Source organism: Equus przewalskii, chromosome 3 (assembly GCF_037783145.1).
Source record: "Equus przewalskii isolate Varuska chromosome 3, EquPr2, whole genome shotgun sequence".
NCBI lineage: Eukaryota > Metazoa > Chordata > Mammalia > Perissodactyla > Equidae > Equus > Equus przewalskii.
The window spans coordinates 57,995,166-58,018,328 of record NC_091833.1 but is presented as its reverse complement, the minus strand read 5'-3'; the positions used below and the strand labels follow the sequence as shown (position 1 = coordinate 58,018,328).

The window sequence follows — 23,163 nt, the reverse complement described above, 5'->3', positions numbered from 1 at the left end:
GGAGGATTAAGTGTGTCAATGCATGTAAAGTGCCTAGAATAGTGTCTAGGATATAGTCACTCAATAAAGGGCTCAATAAAGGTTAACTGCTTTTATCATTTTTGTAATTATTCACTTCTCCCTTTCTCTCCTGATTCATCATCTTCAGCCTTTTTGAAAGTTACTTATATCTCTGTATAGATGGTGGAGGAAAAGAGGCAAGGGATATTCTTGTAAAATGGTTGAGTGGGACAGATACTGGGGGCTTTGGATAAGACGAAAAGAACACAGACCCCTGAGCCAAACTGCCTGGCTTCAAATGCCAACTTCCTGTGACCTTGGGCAAGTTACTTAACCTCTGTGAACTTGTTTCTCAACCGTAAAATTGGGATTAATAATATCTACCTCATAGCGTTGTTGTGAGGTTTAAATGCATTCATATATGTAAAGCACTTCATACAGTGCCTGGCATGAAATATGTGCTGTATAAATGAAGGCTGCTTAAGTTATTTTCTTGCCTTCCTTGTCCTCTGTGTCTCCAGAGCCTCAGAATTGGGCTGTGTAGGAATCAGCACTGGGGTGATGTCTTTGAGCTAATCAGAGCTTCCCTTTATCTTTCTTTCTCCCTACCTTCTCTGGAGCCAGCCTGCCAGCCTCAGTGCTCCACGTGTACCAGTGGGCTGGAGTGCTCATCCTGCCAGCCTCCCCTGCTGATGCAGCACGGGCAGTGTGTGTCCACCTGTGGGGACGGCTTCTACCAAGATCGCCACTCCTGTGCAGGTAATCACTGGCTGGGCCATAGCCAGGTGGGCCACTCAGAAAGCCACCCTCACCTCCGGGCGATCTGCGGCCACCAGGAGTTGTGAGCAATTTTTCAAATAAGAGAAGAAACTCTGAACAAGACTCCTGGTGGGATGAGAACAGTGGATGAGAGTGATGATACACAACGTTTTTATAATGGTTTTAGTGCTTTTCTGATGTGCATATGTGATGTGATTTCCGTAAGTCCTTTTGCACACACCTGGGAGCACTGGAACAGTATTTAATTCACACTTGGTTCAAGATTGTCGTTCTCTTGTAAGTTAGATTCCTTCATAGTGTAGATACACAGGGCTTGAATGAAAATGAAGGGGAAAATATATCTATATATTTTTTAAACTTTATTTCCACCTGAAGAGACAGGGAGAAACAGAAACAAGGAAAATGACATCATAATAATGAAATGGACAAATAAAACCAAAGTTGACCTTTAAATTTACTCTTACTTTAATAGCTATATACTTTAGTAGCTTTATCTGCGTACTTTTATTTTTATTTAAGATCTAGTTGCAATTCTTAATATCACAATAGTCTCTGGAGGTGGGAGTGGTCGTAATTTAATTTGGTGTTTATACTTGACCACTTTTTCAATAGTCATTGTAATTATGAGTATAAGTAAAAAAGTAAATGTATGATGAATTTTTTTAAATGCAGAAATGGAAGAAGGAGGTAATGGTGAAAGCAAAGATAAGGGGCAGAGTCTTAAGGTTGTCTTCAGGAGGAGACAGACAATCAGATGTGCTCAGAACCTGAGGCACGGTGTGCGGTGGCAGATAAACCTGAAAAGGCAGATGGACAGAGGGAGGGTCTTGGATGTCACACCACATACCAGGGAACTGTGGTAGCTACGCTCTGCAGCTGAGCAGAAAAGGGCAGAGATGTGATGAGAATCGGAAGGTGGGACAGTCTCAGGGTCAGCTGATATGCTCTTCTCTTTCATGTCCTTGGTTAGATTTTCGGGAAAATAGTAGAAGAGGACAAGTACATGGTATTCATCAGGGTTGCGGGCTAAATGAGCTCTGAGGCCGTGTGAAGGTCCTGTGTAGAGGAGGCTGCTGGCCCCCTCCATTCCAGGTTGTGCTGAGAAGTGGAGTCCACGGTATTGTGGAAACCATCTCAAAAGGAAAGATTAGAACTGTTTATGTCATGCAGGATTGAGGGTATCAGGGCCTGTCCTATAGCTAGTCACATTATCAAATATGGAAGGCACACTAGCTTCTGAGTCTGGCTTGGGGGCTCTTTGAGGTCTGTACAAATGTCTTCTGTGTCTCTATGTCCCCAACATCAAGGGCTGTACGTAGTGTTCAGCTTTTATTGAACAAGTGTTTGATGAATGAGGGAACGTACTACCCCTTGGTGATCCTTGAAGGACCAGTGTTTCAATAGAACTCTCAGCCATAAAAGAGAAAAGAACCCTTAATGTTTATTACTTATGATGTTCTGTTTACCTGTTAGTTTTAGAATAGGCTCAAAGTGGGCACATACAAATGTCTTTATATATGTCTAATGGTTGGCAATTTAGGTAAACTGCTGAAATTTCAATTTGATGAAATTATTTAATGCATTCTTTCTCCTTTCTTCTATCCCATCAAAGGGACCTCCTGCTAGCTCCTGTGACAGATTTGCCTTTAAAAGAGGATTAATTCCCCCTAGATTTTATTCTTCCCTCCATACCACTTCCACCTTCTGCCATACGTATTGATATTTTTCTTTTCTTTCTTTTTTGGGGGCCATTTTCCTTTCTCTCATGCCCAGTGTTTTAATTGGTGATGTTAATGCTGTTTTAGGGCACTTTGAAATGGGTAATGTTTCATTTGATTGCTGGTTTACGTAGCTGACTGCTTCCACATTCCGTCCACGTACACGTACACAAATGCCTCTAGTAGAAAGTTGCTGGCAAAATTTGTTCATGCTCCCTCCAGGGGATTAAACCAATTTGCTTTAGTTCAGCCTGGTTGCATTTTTATGCATAAAATGAGAAGAAAGAAGAGAGCAAGAGCGAGAGAGAAAAGAGAGGAGAGAGAGAGAGTGATCTTAAAAAGTAAAGCTAAACTTGTGATCAGTTTCCATACACTGTCTTGACACTGAGACTGCCCAAATAATCTTTCCAAATAAGCTTTCTCATTTTTGGAATTTTTTGCAATATTGGTGTTTGTACCATTTTTGGTGACTTTTCACCATTGACCTTGAAAGTCGGTCACTCAACTAGTGCTTACTAAACTTTTCAAAAAGAAGCCTACCATTTTACGGTAACAACAGGTTTTTCTGGGTTGATTCCTTTTGACACGGTCATTTATGTTACAACTGGCATAATTCGCTGCTTTATTGACCCATCAAAACCAAAAGAAAATGAACACTGTGCTGAGGAAACTAGTTACCAGAAATTGCCTGATTAATATTCATGCTCACTGTGTTGAACCTAGGGCAGAGTGAAAAATATGGGGCAGAGCCAAGTAGCACATAAGCACATGGCTCTTCAACAAAAGAGTAGGAGCAGGTAAACCAGAGAAGGGTGAATGAAGACTCTGCATCTTGCCAGAGAATCGCTTCCTTAGGGGCCCTCATCACTTTCCCTTTTTCCTTGAGTTTTGTGGTATACACACACATATACACATATGCATACAAAAATGTACTCATGTGTGCATCCGTTAATATTATTGTTGTATTCTTTTGCTTGATTAAACTGACTGATGTTGTAAATATAGACCACATTATGTACCCCACACCAGCCACTGCTTCATTTCCTCTGCCTTCCCAACTTTGGAGTTTGATCACTTTCACGTAAGGCTCGGTACTATCCAGTTTTTATACCATTATAAAATGGAGACAGGTAATATGTAAGTCGCCTCTTTCCCACAGCAGGTGGGGTCAAGGAGTAATTACCATCTTAGTGCCCAAAACTTACCTTCGAGGCCTGACACTCAGGCTTCTGCCTTAATCCCTAGGCTTCCCTTGCCACCAGCTGGGTCTGGTCCAGCATCCGTATTTCCCACCCTGTCCTACTCCTCTTGACCCCATGGACATCAGGTCCTAGGACTGGCCTTCTACTTTGGCTCCTGACACCTTGTCCTGTTGTGACCCCTTTCCAGGAATTAACAGCCTCTTAATCACTCCAAGGCTGGTGGTCAGGCTTGACTCAGGTGTGGATGCTCCTTGCCCCACTCCTCACCACACCACATGACCTTCCACCCTTCCTGCATGGCTCTTGGGTACCACTTGTCCTGGACTTACTGTATTCTCTCTACCAGAGTGGTGGTTCCATTGCCTCTTAGAAATCCTGGTATTAAATCTAAATCTGGATCCAGACTGAGCTTGCCGTGTCCTGAGAACATTCTTCTTGCCTGTCTTACCCCTCTTTTCAGTCAACCTCTGTTCTACTCTGGTGGTACCACTGAACAGTACATACAAACCCTAGATACAAGAGCCCATAAGAAGAAAAGTTAAAACAATCAAACTAACACACACGATGCAAGATCCGTTTAAAACAAGTACCTCATGGGGCTGGCCCCGTGGCCGAGTGGTTAAGTTCACGCGCTCCGCTGCAGGCAGCCCAGTGTTTCGTTGGTTCGAATCCTGGGCGCGGACATGGCACTGCTCGTCAAGCCACGCTGAGGCAGCGTCCCACATGCCACAACTAGAAGGACCCACAACGAAGAATATACAACTATGTACCGGGGGGCTTTGGGGAGAAAAAGGAAAAAAAACAAAACAAAACAAAACAAAAAAACAAAAACAAGTACCTCATAAGACTATAGACTTTGAGAAGAGAAAGAGTAGGATTTAGCCCATTTTTATATGTGTATCAATGTTTGGCTTGTCTACTTAAAACTTCCAGTATTCACAAAGGCCTCAGGATGGAGCCCTGTGTACCCCATGGCAGATGCAAACCCAGAGATAGAAGGACGTGTGACACAGTGCTTAAAACTGTAGGCTCAGGAGCCAAACCGCCTGGAGTCCAGGCTTGGCTCTGCCATCCAAACAGCGTATTCTTCAACTCCATGCTTCCGTTGCCTATAGGTAAAACAGGGACTGTAATATCTGACATGTGGCATTGTTGTGAGGGTTAGATGAACAATTCACATATGTCATTTAGCATGATGCCTGGCACCTAGTAAGCCCTCCATATGTATTAGGAGACCTGGATTTCTGCTTGCCATTGTCCTTCCCTGTTCCCTTTCTCCCACTCCTCCATACATTCTCTTTTTTTTTTTTTTTTTTAAAGATTTTATTTTTTCCTTTTTCTCCCCAAAGCCCCCCGGTACATAGTTGTATATTCTTCGTTGTGGGTCCTTCTAGTTGTGGCATGTGGGACGCTGCCTCAGCGTGGTTTGATGAGCAGTGTCATGTCCGCGCCCAGGATTCGAGCCAACGAAACACTGGGCCGCCTGCAGCGGAGCGCGCGAACTTAACCGCTCGGCCCCGGGGCCAGCCCCCCATACATTCTCTTTTAACCACTGCTCGAGGTCCTGAGGATATGAAGATAAGTAAGACTCCATCTTTGCTTTCCTTTCTCAATCAAGGCAGGGTTAGCTGCTACTTACAGAAATGCAAAAAAATAAAAAATACAAGCACAAAAACCTATGCAGTTTATTCTACATCTGATTGCTGTGGTCTTAGATTTTGAAACTTAAAGAATCAAGCAATTGAATGTTTTACAGGTTTGTGTGAGGTAGGATCATTTGGAATCTCAACCCTGCCACTTACTCCTGCATGGCTTTGGGCAGGTCATTTAACCACTTTGAACCTCAGTTTCCTCAACTGTAAAATGGGCATAGTATGATCTACATCAAACCATTATTATGAAGGTTAGAAAAGGTATTTGAAAAATGTAAATATATTATGTCTGGCTCATAGTATGTGGACAAGAAAAGGCAGCTATTGTCATTATCAAATTCATTCCTTTATTTTTCAATTTATGGGAATCAAAATCAAATACCTTGCATTAAGAAACAAACAGTTTTGTGCTATTTGTATCTGATTTAAAATAAAATCTATTTTATATGTTATGGAGAAGTAAATATGCTTTACTGTATTCCTCACAAGTTAAAATCCTTTTATTTTCTTTAAATGCTCAGATTAAATGATGAGAATCTGGAATCATTTATTTCTTAGCCAATATCACGGTATATTTAGAGGAGAAACTTAGGGTAAGAAACCCTGTAAAATTTACAAATGGGATGCTGACCTAGCTGAGATTTAAAAGCTGTAGTTTGAACAGAGGAACTTCCAGAGTTAATTATTTGTAGGAATTTTGTTTGACTGGAGCAGCCCAACCGTTTGTGGAAAGGAAGTGCGGACGCCTTGGAGCCAGGTCCACAGCAGTGAAGACTTCAGGGGCCTTGGTATTATGTTCCAGCATGTGGCTTAGCCTAGCCTGGCTGTGCCTGCGGCTGACCCCTTGGCAAAGGCATTTATGAAACTGCTGTTCTGAAACCCTCAGGAAGACAGGAGCCCTCCTTCTTCTGTTGGGATAGACATTGTGACACTGGTACCCTCCACTGCCTCTCCAACATCTTCCAGAATTGGAGTCGGTTCCAGTTTCATAGCCAGATCCCACACTCAGTTTGAGGGCCCAGCACATCCTACCACTGTCTTCACTCATTTTGCTCTTTAAATGCTGTGCATTGTTCCAACCTTCTCTTGTGTTCTACATAATTATGGTCTCTCACTTAATTGCTGAGTGTCATGTAAAGAGGACTTATTGCTTTAGGTAATATTGCTGTCTCCTACATGCTGTTCGTGCAATGAATATTTGTCCAGCCTCTTACATGTGCCAGGCACTGGGTACAGCAGTGAACCGACAGAACGCTGCCCTGTGATTAAGGAACTTCCTTTCTCAATGGGAGAAGAGTGTCAGTAAATAAATAGACAAGATCATTTCCGTTAGTTACCGCTGTATGAATGCATTACTATCAGTGCTATAAAGACAGTTTTTAAAGGTATATTATAGGAAGTGACTGATTATTGAGGCAGGGACAGGTCTTATACATTCCCCAAAATGCTAAGCACATCTAAGGCCCTCTGAATAATTTTTGATTGAGAAAGTGTGATAAACCATTGCATGGAGGAATGTACAGGCGTGCTGGACTTTGGCTTACAAGTGACCTGTATTGCATTTACCTTCTATTATTTACTCCCTGTCAGCGATTCCTGGTGGCCTCGGGAAAATTACAGAATCTCTGTTTTTCCCACTCCTCTTTCTCTTCTCTTCATTTTCTTCCTCTTTTAGAAAGTTGGATGCCTTATCAGTGCTGGAAGGTGACTCTTGAAAGAAACTATCGTTGGAACTTACTATCTGTGGAGTGTTTTAAGCCTTTCAGAAGGGAGGACCACAGGATTGCTCTCCTAGAATGTACATTTCTTGAGTAATCTAGACCCAGTGAAGCCGGTGACAGTGCCATTCCAAGTCCCCTCCCTCTTTGGACGGTGATGTAAAGGATAAATGGAGAGAAGAAGGAAAAAGCAGCTGGTGGTATTTTGCCTGGGACCTTTACTGTAGCAGGAGACTGGCTGGGTTTGGCATTTGTCTGTGCTGCTTATAGACCCTTGCTGTGTGTGCCAAAAGACAAATGACAGAACAGAAGTATCACATACCAGCAGAGAAAGCCCGCCACAAATGCAAGGGAGTTTATCTTCCAGACAGATCCCATTCTTCCTGACAAATCTGAACCCTCAAATATTTCAGCTATGGATTACAAACTAGTGACAAGTCTTTTGGCTTTCTGCCCAGTTCCTAGGGTTCTCAGTTATTTTAGCTAGACTGTGTGGCACATGTTCTTTCTCCCTCTTCCCCATTCCCCACCCCAACACTCTCCTTGTTTTGCCCTCCCTTCCCTATTTGTGCTGCCCACGGAGCGCATGGCACCTGCATGATATCGCTGTCAAGATCAGAGCAGCTATACTAGTGCAGCCAGGAAGTCTGAGAACTCTCCTCATCAAAAGCTTGTTTTGGTTGCTGGTCGCTCCTTTGGCTCCTCAGTTTCTGTAGACAAGCAGACTCAAGGTATCACCGGAGAAATCAATAGCCATTTAATTAACAGAGGCTAAGGAAAAACCCAGGGAGTCCTAGCAGCTGTGGGTTGCCAGTGGTCACAGTGGCTGAATGGAATCTGAAAGTTCCACTGGGCTCATCCAACTAGGCCTAGATGGTCACTGCATTTGATAACCCTTAGGGTGCACTTGTGTTGTAGATTTAGAAGTATAGGCAGAGAAGCAGGAGATAGAAAGGATAACTTGAAGAACATTCCTGGTGAGCTGAATGCCTGACTTTATCCTCTGACTTGCATACCAATGGAAAGTCTGCTTGTAAATCTCTCTCGATGTGGACCTGCCAAAGCCTCCGTCGTCTGGGAAGTTATTCCTTTCATTCAGGCGCTGTATCTACAGAAAACCCTGCTAAAAATTCAAATATGTTACCCAAGACGGGTAAATCATTCAGCTGTGTCATAAATGTGGTTAATAGATTAACTAGCTATTTACCCAGCATGGGCCTTAGGGAAAAGCACTACGGGCTTTTTTTTTTTCCCCTCCATTAGTAATTTTTTCCCCTAAGTACCAAATGAATTCATGTTTATTCCACAAAATAATTTGATAGTAAAATTCAAGACACAATAAAAAGTTAGTGAATATCCCTGATGCAAGCTCTCTCCAATTGCTACTGTTAGTATTTTGGTGAAATGTCTTCCTGATTTATGAATGTGTGTGTGTGTGTGTTGTGTACACAGACATACATACATGCATTTGCTTTTCAAAAGTACAATCACGCTTTCTGTATAGTTTTATTGTCTGCTTTCCCCATGTTATTTATTATCATTTTACAACATCTTTTAAAATCTGTTGTATAAGTTTCCATCTGTGGCTATGCAAGAATTCATTTAGCCAATCCTTTGCTGTTTGACATTTCTTCCTAATTTTTACGTTATTATAAATAACGATGATGTAAACATTTTTAATAGAAATTCTGATAAGTATATTTGTTTAGGGTACATTCTTAGACATGTCATTATTGGGTCCAAGTGTATATATGTACTTTTTTAAGCTTTTGACACATATTAATATACCACTCTCTTTTTAAAAAGTTATAATTTGCATTCCTACTAGAAATGTACGAGACGGCCTGCCTCCCATCACCCTTGTCAACACTAGATATTACGATTCCTCTTAAGTTTGTCAATTTGATTGATGTAAAGTGGAATCTTGTTTAATTTTTTTCTTTTACTTATTTTTGGGATTTATACGTTGACAGTTGAGTTAACCATACTTACCAGTTCATGACCCATTTTTGTCACTGGCTTAGGCCAGGCTGTTCTCTTGCTTGTCTATATGTCTGTCTGTCTGTCTGTCTGCCTGTCTATTCCTTTTGTTCCCATAATTTGCTCCCACTTCCCTTCTCCCCAGCTCCCCACTTAAGTAACTATTCCAATGCCATTTAATGTGTATTTTTCTGTTGTGTGCTCTTACTGTTTTGTATGCATGTATTTTAAATACTCATAAATATTACTAGGTGGATATTTCATTCTTTTCCCCTTTTATTCTAAAGACTTTTATTTTTAGGGCAGTTTTAGGTTCACAGCAAAATTAAAAGGAAAGCACAGAGATTTCCCAGATTCCCCTTAGCCCTACATATGCCTAGGCTCCCCCATCATCAACATCTCCACCAGAGTGGTACATTTGTTATAATCGATGAATGATTCTTTTCCTCTTTTTTCCCTCACAAAACACTGTTTCTAAGATGCATACATGTTGCTATGTGTGCAGCTAATCCATTGCATTTAGATGCTACTTTTCTGTTTAATTTGCATATCTCCGGCTATTCACGAGGCTGAAAAATTTTCATGTTTGTATTTTTTCTGTTCTGAGCTCCCTTAAGTACATACGGGTTTCCAGAACATGTGGAGACCAGACAGTCCTATTTCAAGGTGTATGGCTTCTGTCGGCACAGGAAAGCAGCTTAGGGGCAGAGACCCAGCCTGGTAGGGAACAGAAGAAGATTGGAGTAAAAGGATTTAAATGATGATTACTCAGATGAGCTTCTCCTTTTAAATTTGTCTGGCATTTGTGCTTCTTAGGCAAGTAGCCTGGGCCTTAAGTGGGACTGTGATGAGGAGAAGGGAGAGTAGGCTGCCCAGCATCTGGGCTTCTCCACGGGCTTTACCGAGGTATTTTCATTCACTTTCCAAAGGCCTTTCACTGATGTTTTGTAGAGATTGCAAGGAAAGAGCTTTAGAGTATGAGGCTGCTGCTGGAATAACCCCTGAGGGCTCTATTACTTGCCTTCACTCCCTTTCTAAGTGAGCCCACTTTTCCCATCGTCTTTTCCATCCCTTCCTCTTCTGTCTCGTGTTGCACTTTAATTTGCTCCCTTTATAGTTGCTTTTGATGCCAGTCAAAACAAGATTTGCCAGATCTCCCAGGGTGTGCCACTCACAATCACGTACAGCATTTTCTGCTTTCTCCAGTATGTCATCTCACCATATCCCTGTGAGTTAGGTACAACAAATATTGTTATTCCCACTTTAGAGATTAAGAAAGCAGGGAACAGTGAAGGTGAGTTTAAGACAGAAAAATTTTTCATCCAGCCAGATCTTCTTATTGGCAATCTACCCATTGTCTCCTGCTAATACTTTAAAACCTGGCACATACTTCCCAGTCATCTGTGAGATGAGAATGAAAGCTCGCAGCTGCTACAAAATGGACAAGGAACAGAGAGAAGGACTTTGACTTGTGTGTGACATACCTGCTCATGCAGGAGTTTGGGCTGTTTCTGTGTAGTTTCAAGCTGAAACTTCTTGACAGTTTAGAAATCTGAACAGTAGCCACATTGAGGAATCTAAAAGGATCTGCTGATCAAGTGTGCTAATTCTTGGTAATGGCAAGGACACTTATTCCAAAAGCCCATGGAAAAGGTGAGGAAGCAAGGCCCCTTCTCCTTTCTGAGGGGTAGTTTGAACCGTAGGCTGTGCCCACGGGTGTCCATATCCACTGCCTGGGTCTGGGAAGACTTCCTGGAAAATAAGAAGTGGCCCATCGGAAATGCTTTTAACACATCCCTGGAAAAAGGGCTGCATCTTATTCTTAGAGAAGCACAGGTTAAAAAATTTTTACAACAATCTTCTATTTCAAAATTATCAAGAATGAAAAGAAGTTTCTTATTTTTAGAGTTTCAGTATAGAGTTGCCAAAAGAAAAGTAATTCGTTCCTTTTCATTTTGAAATGAATTGCTCAGCAAGCCAACACATGTCTCGTTATGCTCCAGAAAAGTCAGGGGCTTTCCTAAGTAAATTATCTACTGCATGTGAGATAGGAAGATGGCTTTCTCTCATTCCACCTCTTTTTTAATTTATTGCCACAATTTTCACAATATACAATTCAAACCCTGGGTTATCTGAAACGTATCACTAAGAGAAATTATGGTGAAAAGTCAGGGAGTGACCTCTTCTTTTTTATAATAACCTGAATGTAATAAAAACCACCTGTAAAATAAGCCTGCAAAAAGAGATTATCTGCAGTAGCATATGTTCAGTCCTAGAAATTAGAAATCAGTTGCAAAACACAGTGGGAGTATGTCATTATAAGAAATGACAGCTCAAAAAAGAAGGGAAGAAATGACAGCTCAGCATAGTCCTATGATGAAATAAAAATCCCTTCTGCCATCCTGGCTGGCCGTAGAACATTCCTTTTGTTCGCTATGGAAAGAAGAGAAGGCCCAGCATCACATTTGGTACTCTATACAGGTGCAGCGTAAGTGTTCGTCATCATAAGCAGATCTGGCCTACAGCGTTTATGAGGTAAATTTTACAGCCTCAAGTTTATCTATCTTAAGTTATCATATCTTCAGACTATGACCTCCTGCTTATTTGTTTCCATGTTGAAGGTAACTGATAGGATGAATCCCTCACAACCAATTAAAAAATCTGCTATGCATTCATTTAACATATATTTAGTGAGTACTGACTTTGTCCTAGGCATCAGTCTGGACAGTGGGGGTTTAAGATGACTAAATCATGGCCCCTATTTTGGAGGATGTTACATGCCATTGAAGGGGATTGGTCTGTAACTGAGGAATTGGTGCAGTAGGATAAACAGCAGCAGAGAGGCATGTTCAGAATGCTGCAGGAACATGGAGGAAGGAGAAACGGACTTTGTATGGACAAGTTCAGCAAAGCTTCACTGTTGTGGTGACAACTTAGGAGGCCTCTCAAATATAAACAAGATTACAGGGGTTGTGGAAGGAGCCAGAGGCATTGCTGACTGGGTGAATCCTGTGTGGGGCATCCAGAACCCACGGACAGGCACATGGCATGCTTAGGGCACCTTCCTCCGTAGGCTTGCCATGCGTGAGGAGGGTAGCAGAAGGCAGGGCTGAAATCTAAGGTAGGGCTCAGTTTGCAATGGGCCTGAGGGCCATTTCTAAGTCTGTAGCCTCTATCCTGCTCATCCTTGGGCCCTTCTTCTGATTGGCAACACTAGGTGTAATATTAAAAATATTTAACTAGCAGTATGGCACACATCAGATCGGTCAGAAGGAGGGGGGACCTGAGACCCTCTCCTGTGCCAAAGCTTTTGGTTGCTGGAGTATGGTGTCTGCCAGGGTTCCCTGGGATGAAGCTGGAGTATCAGGGAGGGGCCGGGACAACAGCCATTTACCAACCACGTGGGAAGTGTTTTTACTTTTTTGACAGCCAGTGTGGCTGAGTGTCTGCACTGCCATCAGCCAGTCTCCGTAGAGAACCGAGGGGGTTGTGCTTCACTTTCTCATCTCCTCTACACCCCCTGGACAAAAATGATTTCATTCCTTAAAGATGACTTAATTACCCTCTCCTCTCCCCACTGCAGAGTAAACTCTCTAAAAAGCCAAACTGATCAATTCCACTGTTGTGATTAAAACTTGTATGGGATGAAGTCCAAGGTCCTTACCCTGGCCTGCCTGACATTCGTGATCTGGCCCCTGGTGTCCTTTTAGCCTCACTCACCATGCACTCTGACACTTACTCCACAGTGCAGTTTGCACGATGTCGCCAGTGCACTCAAGTGTTGGGTGGTTTAGATGTTTCCTTCAGCAGGCCTCAGGGAGCGTGCTCGCCCACGACCAGCTAGCCAGGCCCCACAGGCTAGCACAGCATCTTGCATGCAGTAGGTGCTTCTCTGGAACGTTGATAGATTAGGCTTGCATACCTTCTTATAAATGAGATTGGGTTTTTGTTCGTTTGTTCAGATAACAGCTTTGAATCAACTCTGAACCAGTAAGGCAGAGGCATGAACAAGGGTAGACACTTCGGATGATGACTACGGTCAGCAATTGAAGGAGAGTTGAATAAGTGATTTTGTGTGTGTTTGGGGTAGAATTTGTTACTGGAAACTTTGCATCCACATCTTTAGTTATAATGTAGTGTCAATGGCTTATCCTAATACAAACAATATTCTCATGTAACATTTATAAAATATAAATAAGGAGTTAACTATAAGTGAAGTTTGTAGAGCACCAAGCAGTGTGCTCAGCACAGAGTTAATAGAATAGAAATGGACTCAGCCCCCCTGAAGCTTGTGGTCTAGTGAGGGAACCAGATAATAAATGAGTAAACTTTCCTCCATCTCTGCTCTCCACCTGCCATCGTCATCTTTTACCTGGACCAAAGCAGCAGACTGCACACTGGTCGCCACACCAGAACAGCAGACTCCTGCATGAAAGTCTGTAAGCCACCAGAGAGAGCTTTTAAAAGTCGAAATCGGGGCTTGCATGTATCCTGCTTAAGCCCATTTATGACTTCACACTGCAATTAGGATAAAATCCTAATTTCTTTCCATGGTCTCCAAAGTCAAGTTTGATTGGGCCCCTGCCGACCTCTCTAGCCATGAATCAGGCCGCTGTGCTCTGCTGTGCCTCTCTGTGCCCCACTGTGCTCTGCTGTGGCCCTCTGTGCCCCACTGTGTTCACAGCTCCAGCCATAGGAGCAGCCTTCAGTTCCTGAACCCCTGACTCCTCCCTTCTCGAGAACTTTATTCGTGCTGTTCTCTGGCTCTCCCCATGGCTGGCCACCTCTCATCCTTTAGATCTATCTAAAGTTGGTCCCTTCCACCCCCGCCACTGTTATTCTTTATTGAAGAGTCCTTCCTAGCACTTAACACAATTCATAACTATCTCTAAATTTGTTGGTACGAAAATCTGTTTGACATTAAGACTTTCACTTGCAGTTTAGACCTGAGAGGAGAGGATTGGATCTTGAGATTTGCAAGGCAGGCATCCTTTCTTCTGATTCCAAAGGGGTACCTAATTAAATTGCTATGTATGTTTCACAAATCACTTGCAGTCAGCAAAGTCATTCTCCCTCCCAATTTTGGTCAGAATGAATACCTCTGCAAAATAGGTTGGGCTCCATTTTAAAGCAAACTTTTTGAAAATTAGCATGCATTAACAGAGGCATAGATGCAGTTAGCCATACAGAGAGTTAACCAAATCTGAATATATTCAATCATTCAGAATAGGCCTCTTTACAGACATACTAAGGTGAAGAGCAAGCATTAATAGTAATAAAAAATCAAATGCTGGAAGAAGAGGAAATTTTCAGATCTTAAAGGAAGATGTATAGTTAGAAACGGAAGGTGTAACAGAAAGGCTCCGTGAGTCCTCAAAATACATGTTTAGAGCTCATGCTACTGAGGGAAACCAGAGACTGAGGGAGACTAAAAGAGTTGTGAGATAGGACAGAGGACGAGGATGGTGAGAGAAAGAGAGAGATGGAAAGGGAGGGGAAGAGCAATAGCAATCAAGCAGTACCAGATGCTTCAAGGTCTGACCAAGGACTAGAGAACGTGACATCTTGCCCTGGCTGATGTTGATAGTGCTGGAGGTGGGAGCGGTTATCTTGTTGGCACTTTTTTGTGTGGTTACAAAAGGCGAGGTGGCACAGTGATAGAGGGCCATCTGATTTCATTAGATGGACTGTCTTTGTCCAGAAAATTTGATTCCCTTCCCTGTGATTCTCATTACTCAAAGCCCTTGATTTCCGGTTCCAATTCTCTTAGCAACAGTTTATTGAAGTTGTACTTCTGGCCAACAGAAATAGTTTTTTTTGGTGGGGATGTGTTTTTTTTTTCCTCTTGTGATGTACATATGTGCACAGTGGTTTAGGAATGAAGGAGCCAACATCCTCCTTGTAAATTGTAAAACCTTTGAAGGGAAAATTGCATCCAGTCCTTTCTGCTGGAGGTTGTTGATGATTTTGCTGTTTGCCTGCAGCCTGCCACGAGTCCTGTGCGGCCTGTTGGGGTCCCACGGAGAAGCACTGCTTGGCCTGCAGAGACCCCTTCCAAGTGCTGAGAGAGGGTGGCTGCAAGAGCAGCTGTGGTGATGGGTTTTACAACAAGCAGGGGACCTGCAGCGGTAAGTGTGGGGGCTTCGCTTGCCAAAGAGCTTTTCCTCTTCCAGCATCCCTTGTTTTATTCAAAACATAGCACCCTAACCAACATTTCTTTTGCTCAAAAAAAACGCGAATGGCTGCTAACATCAACAGAGTTTTAGTAGTTTATGAAACATGTTTTTTTTTCACTGGTGGGATCCCCTTTAAAAACCCCGCCCCCTGACAGGGGTGCTCATTCTAGTCTCATCCTGTGAATGAAGACAGCGAGGCTCAGACTGCTTGCTCCAGACCCACAGCTGTAAGGACAGGAGTGGGGCTTCCTTTCTCCAAATCCCTAACTCTTCGTCAACACCAGACTGCCTTCCAAACATTCACGGAGACAAAGACACTCTGAGGCCAGCCGAGGGCCGACCGACCTTTGGTGCTGGTGCCGCTGACTTAAAGCTCAAGTGGTTGTTGTCTATTCTACCTTTAACAGCCACTGCATAACAGTAGGAGTTAACCCAGCTAGTGCTTCCTGTGCCAGGCGCTCTTCCAAGTGCTTTATAAACATTCACCCTTTGAGAGGCCGGGAGGTATAGAGGGGAAAGCATGACCTTGGGCAAGTTGCTTAATCTCTCTGCGTATCAGTTTGTCATTGGTAAAATGAGGAAAGCAATAGTACCCATGGTAGACAGAATAATGGCGTCTCAAAGATATCTGTGTCCTGATTGCCCGAATCTGGGAATCTGCTGCCTCAGATGGCAAAAGGGAGTTTGTAGGTATGATGAAGTGAAGGATCTTGCGATGAGGAGATTATTCTGGATTATCTGGGTGGGCCACTATAATCACAGGAGTGTTGATGTGAGTAGGAGAGTTGGAGTCAGAAAAGGAGACCTGAGACAGAAACAGAGGTCAGAGAGATGGTCAGAGCGATGCCAGGAAGGGGCCATGAGCATGCAGGCAGTCTCTAGACCCCGGAAAGAGACAAGGACACAGATCTCCCCTAGAGCTTCTAGAAGGAATGTGGTCCTGATGATGCCTTTGTTTCAGGACTTCTGACCTTTAAAGCTATAAGATAATAAATTTGTGTTGTTGAAGTCACTGGGTTTGTGGCAGTTTGTTACAGCAGCAAAGGGAAACTAACACGTACTGAATTTAGAAGGCTGTCCTGGGGATTGAGTTAATCTATGCAAGGCGTTTAGCACAGTGCCAGGCACAGAGGAAGTGCTATGTAAGTGCTTGGTGTTTAATCTTCACAACGGTTTCATGATGTAGTTATTATTATCATCCTCATTTTCCAGATGAAGAAACAGAGAGGTTAAGAAACTTGCTTAAGGTCACCTAGCTAGTAAGGGGCAGAGTTGGGATTCAAGCCTATGTCCTCTGGTTTTAGGTGTTAACTGCCTTTTACCTGCTCTGCTGCTTGCTGTAATGTGATGCCCTCCTTGTTCACCTCTGCCTATTTTTCCCTCTCTTCTTCTCGTTATCCCCTCTGTCGATCCTCTTCTCGCCCTTCCTCCTTGGCGTCCAGTCAGTCTTTAGATCAGCCAGCTGCCCTTATGGACATTGCCAGGCCTTGACAGTGAATGAGAGGTTTGAACTGAGTTTACTATGATGGTCATACCTATAGAAAGGCCGTGATGACTTTTTTTTTAATACCTAAGTCCACTAAATCAATAAAAATGTGCAGGCCGTAAAACTTCCTTGGGTTATTGTCCTCATTTTGTTTACCTAGCAGGGCAACAGCAAAAATTAGACGATCTTTGGGACTTGACACATCCACTCATCTTGGGAAAGGGAGATAGCCTTGGCAGCTGCTTACTTAAAGCTGTGCAGAACTCCATCAGCATCGCTGCTGTGAAAAATCTCACTTGATATGGATGAGTCACAGGTGGCTTTTACATGGATTCAGAAGAGAACAAGGAAAGAAAGGCCAGGCTGCCATTAGCCTGAGCATTTTCGTCTTTTTCTGCTAGCATCACTTTCCTGCTCACTTAAGCCAGATGTATTCTCTAAAGGTCAGCAGATGTCAAATTTGCGTTAATGCAAAGGCCTCAAGGCATTTACCCTATAAGTCCCCAAGGAGGCCGGCTACTGTTACTGATGAGGAGTCGTGACACTGACCTGCTACCAACAAAGTACTATCCAGATTGAGAAAGCAACTTTTGCTGGGAAAGCATGTATTTAAAAGGAGGGATGGTTAGTGTGGGCCTTGAGGTGGTGAGGGGTAGGAATCTACTTGGCCTCATAGGTTGAGTGAAGAAAGCCAGAGCTCCTTGTGGACTGGAATAATTAAAAAAGAAGACTACTGAATTGGTGGCTTAGGGAGCGAGTATACATCTGAAATGCTGTTGTGTACATTTGGAAACAAAGAAGCAGAAAGAAAACTTCCAGATGGGAAGATGGACCATTGCTCCGATGACCAACCAATCAACTGATCGACAAGTAATTACCGAATGCCTATCACATGCGTAGCATGATGCAAGACTTTGCGATGCCACTGGCATTGACCACCGGGCCTTTTGATAGACAAGACTAGAGTTTACACTTTCATAAAATTGTTAGAGTTCTCTAAGTTTCTATCACATGCCTTCAGAAATGTTCATATAAATATTTTCTAAAACAACAGTGAACCAAGTCACTGATTGGTATCGGAATGTTAATTAAGACGTCTGATGCTGATAGCTGACTTATTTCCAATTCATATTAGTGCTGTTCAAGATAAAGACCAGCTGGTGTTTGTTTAATAATTTATAACCAAGCAGCTCATATCCATAGAAATCTCAAAGTCAAGTGCTCAGAAAAATCCAGCATAACCTGTTACGAACGGTGGTCGGCCCTGGCTGGAAAATTTATAGCACCACGTTTGTCTGTGGTACATGCTTTGAGTTTTACAAATATTAGGTATTATGGGTGGGGACATTCAAAGGACAAAACTTCCTCATTCTGTAGTTGTTTAAGTCCGTGTACTATTATGAAGGGCTTTTCTGACTCTGGCTAACATAATACATCAAAGCAAGTGCAGAGACTTCTGTTAGCTGTTCTCTCTCTTCCTTCCCCCTGTCCCCTCTCTCCTTTCTTCTCTCTCTCATTCCTTCCTTTTATACGCCTTTCCCTTCCTCACCTTGGCAACTACTTTAATTTTTATCTTTTTGTTTTTATGGGCTGATATAAACTGGGTATTGTCATTTTGAGTGTGTATATATGTATATATGATTTTCTGAAATGATATCATGTTATAGAGTTCATGCTGTTCTCTTCTTTTTTCACTCAACAATATGTTTTTAAGATTCACCTGTGTTGCTGCATTATCTCCCTTTGCTTCTTGCTGTTGCATAGGACTTCCTGGTCTGCATCCCCACAGCTTACCCATCCACTCTCCCGGTGACATCCTCCATCCTCACACCATCACTAGAGAGCGCCAGTGAACAGCCTCGAACGTGTCACTTTGTGAACCTGTGTGGGAGGTTCCTGGGATGGATAACCCAGGAGCAGAATTGTTGGTTTCTTCACTCTGCCTATTCTTTATTTGACTAAGCAGTGCCCACCAGCTCACCAGCATCTGCACTCCCATGCATGAGGTTTCTCTGTTTTCCACATCCTTACCAGCATTTGGTGTTAGCAAGCTTCGGATTTTTTTCTGGCCAATAGGTATACAGGGACATTTCATTCTAATTTACATCTTTCTTATTATTAATGAGTTTGAGAATATCTTCAGCTCCTATTGGACTTTTCAGTTTCCTCTTCTATAAATTGTTTTGGCCTCACTGCCTTTTTCTTGTTGGTTTTATAGAGTTCCTTGTAGGTTGGGGATGTTAACTCTTGTCAGTCTTAAATAGGCAATGTTTTTCCATTCTGTTACTTTTTAACTTTTAAGATGGTGCTCTTTGTTGAACAGAAATCTTTAATTTATCACTTTTTACTTTAAGGTTTGGCTTTTGAATTTTTGTTTAAGAAGACCCACTCTGCTTGAGTTCAGAAAGAAATTATAACTACTTTTTTTCTTTTAATTTGGTGATTTTATTGTAACTTAAGTTGTTGATTCATCTGGAGTCCCCATATGTATATGGGTTATAGTCAAGATCCAGTTTGACTTTTCTAAACTTGGGGATCCAGTTTTCCCAACCTCATCTAGTAATTCAGACTAACCTTATTCATTGATCTCTATTGTGTATTAAATTTCTATATTCGCATATGTCTGTCTCTGTGCTATTCCAGTAGTCTACATTTCTGTTCTTGTACCACTATCACATTGTTTTATTTTGTTCATTAATTTCTATTGCTTTGCAGTATGTCTCAATATCTGATAGGGCAGATTCTCCCTTTCCTTCCCCTTCATTTGCTTTCTTTTTTTTTTTTTAAAGATTTTATTTTTTTCCTTTTTCTCCCCAAAGCCCCCTGGTACATAGTTGTATATTCTTAGTTGTGGGTTCTCCTAGTTGTGGCATGTGGGACGCCGCCTCAGCGTGGCTCAATGAGCAGTGCCACGTCTGCTCGCAGTATTCAAACCGACGAAACACTGGGCCGCCTGCAGCGGAGCGCGTGAACTTAACCACTCAGCAACGGGGCCGGCCCCCCTCTTCATTTTCAAAGTTGACTTAGCAGGTCATAGACTTCAGAGTCTGTTTATTGAATTCCTAATAACATTCAACTGGAATTTTTATTAATGCTGTATTGAAGTTAGACTACTTTGGGGAGCAGTAACATCTCTCTAATCATTTCGTTTAAATTTACAAATTACATTCTGAGTATTACTGTAGATGTGCCTCAAAATGTTTTACTTGTAATGTTTTTATTGTTGGTCATTTCTTAATTTTTAAAAAAATTTCTGCAATTCTTCATTTCTGGGAAGATCTACTTAGCTTGTAGATTATTCAGTTCTGTTGAGATGTCAGTTCTGGAATTAGAAACTTCAGAAGTTTTTATGGAGCGTGGGAGGGAAGAAGGCTTTTCAGATTCATATTTGCTTCTTTGTTCCAGTTATGAGTTGGGGTGATTTTCTTCTTCTCTGATATGAAAATTATTGCCTTTCTGATTTTCTGAAGATTACCTCGCCTTCCATGCTTGCTTCTAGAAAGATGCTGAATCTTCCAGGATGCAGGATGGAACATTTGGCCCCATCTCTTGCATCTTTTTGCTCAAGTCTTGGAAATATTTTTCGGGAGGTTAGCATGGTATAGGTGAATTAAGAGAATAGGCAGAATAAATCTAATCAGTTCTCTATTCCTGAAATATTGATTCTCCCACAGTGGGAAGTAGGTTTGTTTTTAAAGAATTTTTTGTTTTTAAAGAATTTAGCCAGTGAGTGTAGAGTAGATTGTGTAATAGACTTGCCGCAGCTGCACTCGCGCTCACCTCCCTCCTCCCACTCACCTCCCTCCTCCCGCTCACCTCCCTCCTCCCGCTCACCTCCCTCCTCCCACTCTCAGAAAAGGAGGCCTTTCTCTGGTCTGGTCAGGGCTCCTCTCTCCATCTGTACTTTTGAATGTACATCCCCCTTTTCTCTTACGTAGTCCTTCAACGATTATTTAAACTCTTGTCTTTTTAAAAACCTTTCCCAGGATCTGAATTTGCCTTGAGCTTTTACAATATTGGAGAGACAAAACATCCTCTTACCCTTTTAATGATTTCCTTCTCTGTCTCCTTCCATTCACAGCTGGGAGCCTTTAAAGGAAGGGTTTATTATCATGTCCTTCACTTTGTTTCTGTCCAATGACTCCACTGAAGCGGCTGTGGCGCGGGTCACCCACATCTCAACGTCTAAGTGTAGTTAGCCCTCTTCAGACCTTATTTGTCCTCCCTGCACTGTTAATGAAACAGTTTCCTCCCTTGGCTTCTCAGCTACTACACTCCTATTTTCTCTCCTACCTTTGGATTACTTCTTCTTGGTCACCGCTGCTAGTTTTTTCTTTCTTCATTCAATGTTGGTGCTTTCTAGATCTTTGACTACTTCTGTCTTATCCTTCTTGCTTTTCCTGAAAAAACCAACTGATTTCTGATTTCAGCATTATGTGTGATGACCCCCAGGCCTCTCCCCTGAGCTCTAGAACTATAAATTCTGCCATTTACTGGACTGCACATACCCAAAACTGCCCCATCATAATCCCCCACATTTCTTCTCTTTCTTGTGTTCTGTGAGTGACATCACTCATCCCCCAAGCCAGACCCTTGGAAGCCCCACCTAAGACACTTTCTCCTATATAGCTCTCAAATCTGTCATCTCCTCCACAGCTTTGGTTCGACCCCTAATCATCTTGTTCCATTTCCATGAGGATTGCTATGGTCTTCCAACTAGGCCCCAACTCTCCTTCCTTGCCCCTCCAAACTGAAGCCAAAGTGATCTTATTATACCCAAATAGGGCCATGTTTCTATTGTGTTTAAAACTTAGCAGGGGCTCCTGCTGCTTTTCACAGGCTGAGAATCTAGACTATAGGGCCTGGAATACAGGTTTCTATAATCTGGTCCTTTCCACTTTTCCAGCTGAATGGAACTGCCATTTCCCTGGATGCCCAGGCTTTTGCCAGGCTCTGGGCCTTTACTTGCCTCACTGCTTCAGCCGGGGGTACATTCTCATCAGCCTGGCATGCTCTGACTCACATCCCCAGACAATGCTTGAGGGTCGCTGCTTTTATGAATCCTTTCTTGACCTTTCCTACCTCCTACCCCACGCACATTTTTTCATATTTATTTGTGCCTGTACAAACTGATCTAGATGATAGCTTTAATATTTCTAATACTGCAAATGTCTATCGCCCTCTGTTAGACTAATAAGCCTCTTAAAGCAGAGACCAAGATGATTTGGTTTTTTTGTCTCTATCACCTGGCACAGTACTTGACACAGAGCTTAAGCAATGTTTTTAGGGGCTAAATGAATGAATAAGTGAATGAGTAGGTCCTGGAAGATTGTGTGAAGTTCAACAATTTCAACATAATTTTTGTAGCATGACCTTGCTTAGTAGAACTCTGAGTTTCTGAATTCTCTCTCCAACTAGGGTTGCCAGATGAAATGAAGGATGAAATATTTGGGACAAACTCAAACCAAAAAATTAATCATTATTTATGTAAAATTCAAATTTAACTGGGCATCTGGCAACCCTGCTTCCAAGGCCATTTTAACTTTAAATCCCATATTAAATTGGATATGCTAATGGGTGTGGCACAGAGTATTCGTTATACTTAGTTCAATGAATAATTCTTTGGTTCTCCTTCAACTGTGGAGACACAAAGTACAGAGTCCTTTGAAATGTTGGACTCAAGGAAACAGAACTCAGCTGAGCAACCAGAAAATGAGATTGCTATGTTGATAACCAACTGTGGACATTGTAAAGAATAGACTTCTCTGCTCCTTTTGCTCACTGTTGAGCAAACTTGAGAACCTTCTCTGATGGGTTTTTCTCCCCCTTAGCTTGTGACCAAAGCTGTAAGAGTTGTGGCCCCAGTAGTCCCAGATGTCTTACCTGTACAGAGAAGACAGTGTTGCATGATGGCAAATGCCTTTCTGAATGCGCTGGTGGGTACTACGCTGATGCCACTGGCAAATGCAAAGGTAAGACGTGAGTATTCATCATCATCATCATCATCATCGTCATCATCATCACCATCATTGACTACCCTGGGTGCCATATGCTGCTTACTTGGGAATTTGTGTGTATGATGGGAAAAAGTCAACTTAAAAGGAATGGATTTTTCATTATAGAACCTATGTGTATTTGGTATGGGAGTGGGAGATATGGGTGGATGCTGGGGTACTAAGAGTGACTAAATAAAGTACTTAGATGTATCAATCGTTATTAGAGCTCATTTGGTCTTTTTGAAATGCCGAGAACAGCTTTAAGATCTGCATACAGTCTTTGTGTACTTGTAAACCGTCACTAACTTAGGTTGTAGGTATGACAGACTTATTCCTTAGATGACATTTATAAACACATATATTGGCAACTACAATAGACTACAAAAATAAAATAAAAAAGTAAATCAAAGTTGATAGCTTGTAAAGCTGAGTCTATGCCTATTGAAAATTTGGTT

General features: G+C 42.3%; 1 protein-coding gene and 1 long non-coding RNA gene across 12 annotated transcripts in view; one reads left to right on the top strand and one right to left on the bottom strand.

Moving 5' to 3' along the window:
* The window catches only part of FRAS1 (Fraser extracellular matrix complex subunit 1), a 426,477-nt gene that overhangs the window by 199,974 nt on the left and 203,340 nt on the right, over positions 1-23,163 (top strand). For all 5 annotated transcript variants that reach the window (XR_011538148.1, XM_070612755.1, XM_070612754.1 and 2 more), the window contains exons 14-16: positions 625-759; positions 15,035-15,178; positions 22,544-22,684. Coding sequence is in view for 4 of the 5 variants with exons in the window: in XM_070612755.1 (XP_070468856.1) it covers positions 625-759; positions 15,035-15,178; positions 22,544-22,684 (420 nt within the window). In the remaining variant the exon portion in view is untranslated. The remainder of the gene's footprint in view (positions 1-624; positions 760-15,034; positions 15,179-22,543; positions 22,685-23,163) is intronic.
* Positions 1-23,163, bottom strand: part of LOC139082295 (uncharacterized) — a 38,863-nt gene that overhangs the window by 12,684 nt on the left and 3,016 nt on the right. For 3 of the 7 annotated variants that reach the window (XR_011538149.1, XR_011538151.1, XR_011538155.1), the window contains exons 2-5: positions 22,596-22,669; positions 21,006-21,112; positions 1,001-1,149; positions 610-885 (exon numbers count right to left, since the gene is read on the bottom strand). This is a non-coding gene — a long non-coding RNA (uncharacterized lncRNA). Of the gene's footprint in view, positions 1-609; positions 886-1,000; positions 1,150-20,744; positions 20,802-21,005; positions 21,113-22,595; positions 22,670-23,163 lie in introns of those variants that run through there. The other 4 variants (XR_011538152.1, XR_011538150.1, XR_011538154.1 and 1 more) reach the window with 2 other exon arrangements.